The sequence below is a fragment of the Oncorhynchus nerka genome, linkage group LG14, assembly GCF_034236695.1.
Source record: "Oncorhynchus nerka isolate Pitt River linkage group LG14, Oner_Uvic_2.0, whole genome shotgun sequence".
Taxonomy (NCBI): domain Eukaryota; kingdom Metazoa; phylum Chordata; class Actinopteri; order Salmoniformes; family Salmonidae; genus Oncorhynchus; species Oncorhynchus nerka.
Genome location: NC_088409.1, coordinates 2591329 through 2595139, shown reverse-complemented (window position 1 = coordinate 2595139; position 3811 = coordinate 2591329). Strand labels below are relative to the sequence as shown.

General features: G+C 47.7%; 1 protein-coding gene across 1 annotated transcript; it reads right to left on the bottom strand.

Annotated features, from left to right (window-relative positions):
* Positions 1–260: 260 nt before the first annotated feature.
* On the bottom strand, positions 261–1864 carry LOC115126575 (adrenocorticotropic hormone receptor-like). The gene has a single exon (XM_029656203.2). It carries the CDS (start codon positions 1284–1286, stop codon positions 369–371), a length of 918 nt encoding a protein of 305 aa, XP_029512063.1. The 5' UTR covers positions 1287–1864; the 3' UTR covers positions 261–368.
* Positions 1865–3811: the final 1947 nt, after the last annotated feature.

Below are 3811 nucleotides of genomic sequence, written 5' to 3'. Positions count from 1 at the left end.
CCCTACCTTTAACCGAGGCCCTACTCCCCATATAGTGCCCTACCCCCCATATAGTGCCCTACCTTTAACCAAGGCCCTATTCCCCATATAGTGCCCTACCTTTAACCAAGGCCCTATTCCCCATATAGTGCCCTACCCCCCATATAGTGCCCTATTCCCCATATAGTGCCCTACCCCCCATATAGTGCCCTATTCCCCATATAGTGCCCTATTCCCCATATAGTGCCCTACCCCCCATATAGTGCCCTACCCCCCATATAGTGCCCTACCCCCTATATAGTGCCCTACCTCTAGCCAAGCCCCACGGGGTCAAAAACTCTGGTGGAAAGTTGTGCATTATCTAGGGAATAGGGTGCAGACAAAGCCCTTCAGTGGAACAGAGCTTTGACCTTGTAGCAGAGTGGTGAGTCGGAGCAGAGCAGCATCTTCCTGAAGGTGTTTCGTAGCTCTGCGCTGCGGAAGGCGTAGATGGCCGGGTCGACCACGGCGTGACTCATCAGCAGAACCAAATTCAGCTGGAACAGAGAGCGGTAGCACTCACAGTAGGGGTTCTCTACACACACCATGAGGAGGAGGAGGTGGAGGAAGAAAGGCGCCCAGCACACCACAAACACCCCGAATAGCATGGTGAGCGTGAGCGCCCCCCGGAGGCTGCGGTGCGGCATGGCACTCCCGGGCAGCGCTGCAATCTTCCTGGCGTGGGACCGAGCCAGCAGGAACATGTGGACGTAGAGGAAGAGGATGAGGAGCAGCGAGACGAGGAAGAGCACGATGAAAAAGATCTTGATGACCGTGGCGTCGCAGAACGCCACCATGACCGCCCCGGAGACGCCGCATAGCGCCCAGATCCCTGCCAGGGCGGCGGCGGCTCGCCTCGTGGTCATGATGTTGTGGTAGCGCAGTGCGTGGAAGATGGTGACGTAGCGGTCCACAGCGATGGCCAGGAAGCTACAGATGCAGCCGATAAAAGACATGCAGAGCAGCGCGTCTATGACGTCATCGACCCTCCGGACGGAGTCCCCCCGGGAGTCCAGTTGTCCGACATCGCTGAACTCCATCATCAGGGTTTCCCAGGTCTTGGAGAGGGAGGAGATGGTGTTGAACGTGGCCAGGCTACAGATAAACATGTACATTGGGGAGTGGAGGTTCTTGTTGCGCACCACGGCCACCACCACCAACAGGTTCTCACTGAGAGACACCATACCCAACACTAAGAACACCAGGTGGGGGACCTTCACCACCTGACAGTCTGTGTGGTTGGAGGGGAGAGCAGAGACATCATTCATTATGGAGACCACAGACAGTGTCAGAGCAACGTCCACAGTAGATCAGAACAGAATAGGGTGTTTCAGAATAACATCCAGATCAGAACAGAACAGGGTGTTTCAGAGTAACGTCCAGAACAGAACAGGGTGTTTCAGAGTAACGTCCAGAACAGAACAGGGTGTTTCAGAATAGATCAGAACAGAGGCAGAGCAGGACTGTCAGAGCTTTGGTTCAGACCGATAGCTGAAATGTTTCATCTTTGGTTCAGACAGTTGGTTGTACTGTCTCCTCAGCAGTGTGATGGCACTCTGATGGACCTGATGGGTGGTAATTGTGATGGATCACGTTAGTAGACCAGGTACTGTAGAGAGGAGATGATTCTAGAGAGGAGATGATTCTAGAGAGGAGATGATTCTAGAGAGGAGATGATTCTTCTAGAGAGGAGATGATTCTGGAGAGGAGATGATTCTGGAGAGGAGATGATTCTGGAGAGGAGATGATTCTGGAGAGGAGATTATTCTAGAGAGGAGATGATTCTGGAGATGACACCCACCTGTGGAAAGAGAACAAAAACATTAAAGAAATTACATCAAATTTAATTTAACACATGATGAGTGTGTTAGTGTGTGTGTATGTGTGTGTTTGTTATGTGTGTGTGTGTATGTAGTGTATGTGCATGTGTGGGGAAGCCAAGTCCCCCCCACCCCCAAAAAATGTCATTTTACAACCTGTGTTGTGATAATTGTGTTGTTTGCCTTGACATCGTGATATATAGGCCTTGACATCGTGATATATACAGTGGGGCAAAAAAGTATTTAGTCAGCAACCAATTGTGCAAGTTCTCCCACTTAAAAAGATGAGAGAGGCCTGTAATTTTCATCATAGGTACACTTCAACTATGACAGACAAAATGAGAAAAAAAATCCAGAAAATCACATTGTAGGACTTTTAATTAATTTATTTGCAAATTATGGTGGAAAATAAGTCTTTGGTCACCTACAAACAAGCAAGATTTCTGGCTCTCACAGACCTGTAACTTCTTCTTTAAGAGGCTCCTCTGTCCTCCATTCGTTACCTGTATTAATGGCACCTGTTTGAACTTGTTATCAGTATAAAAGACACATGTCCACAACCTCAAACAGTCACACTCCAAACTCCACTATGGCCAAGACCAAAGAGCTGTGAAAGGACACCAGAAACAAATTGTAGACCTGCACCAGGCTGGGATGACTGAATCTGCAATAGGTAAGCAGCTTGGTTTGAAGAAATCAACTGGGGGAGCAATTATTAGGAAATGGAAGACATACAAGACCACTGATAATCTCCCTCGATCTGGGGCTCCACGCAAGATCTCACCCCATGGGGTCAAAATTAACACAAGAACGGTGAGCAAAAATCCCAGAACCACACGGGGGGACCTAGTGAATGACCTGCAGAGCTGGGACCAAAGTAACAAAGCCTACCATCAGTAACACACTACGCCGCCAGGGACTCAAATCCTGCAGTGCCAGACGTGTCCCCCTGCTTAAGCCAGTACATGTCCAGGCCCATCTGAAGTTTGCTAGAGAGCATTTGGATGATCCAGAAGAAGATTGGGAGAATGTCATATGGTCAGATGAAACCAAAATATAACTTTTTGGTAAAAACTCAACTCGTCGTGTTTGGAGGACAAAGAATGCTGAGTTGCATTCAAAGAACACCATACCTACTGTGAAGCATGGGGGTGGAAACATCATGCTTTGGGGCTGTTTTTCGGCAAAGGGACCAGGACGACTGATCCGTGTAAAGGAAAGAATGAATGGGGCCATGTATCGTGAGATTTTGAGTGAAAACCTCCTTCCATCAACAAGGGCATTGAAGATGAAACGTGGCTGGGTCTTTCAGCATGACAATGATCCCAAACACACCGCCCAGGCAACGAAGGAGTGGCTTCGTAAGAAGCATTTCAAGGCCCTGGAGTGGCCTACCCAGTCTCCAGATCTCAACCTCATAGAACATCTATGGAGGGAGTTGAAAGTCTGTGTTGCCCAGCAACAGCCCCAAAACATCACTGCTCTAGAGGAGATCTGCATGGAGGAATGGGCCAAAATACCAGCAACAGTGTGTGAAAACCTTGTGAAGACTTACAGAAAACGTTTGACCTCTGTCATTGCCAACAAAGGGTATATAACAAAGTATTGAGATAAACTTTTGTTATTGACCAAATGCTTATTTTCCACCATAATTTGCAAATAAATTCATAAAAAATCCTACAATGTGATTTTCTGGATTTTTTTCTCTCTCATTTTGTCTGTCATAGTTGAAGTGTACCTATGATGAAAATTACAGGCCTCTCTCATCTTTTTAAGTGGGAGAACTTGCACAATTGGTGGCTGACTAAATACTTTTTTTGCCCCACTCTAGGCCTAAGGCCTTAATTGACTTGCCTAGTTATTAAAGGTTAAATGAACAGATACCCCAAATACCGACTTCAGTAGCAAGCTGTACGGAATGGCTGTGAGAAGGACCTGATCCCGTGATGGGCATTGGTTAATAAGAACTGAGA

What these genes read in the sequence shown, in the direction of transcription:
- LOC115126575 (XM_029656203.2), bottom strand. Translation starts at nt 1,286, where the DNA reads ATGAATGATGTCTCTGCTCTCCCCTCCAACCACACAGACTGTCAGGTG.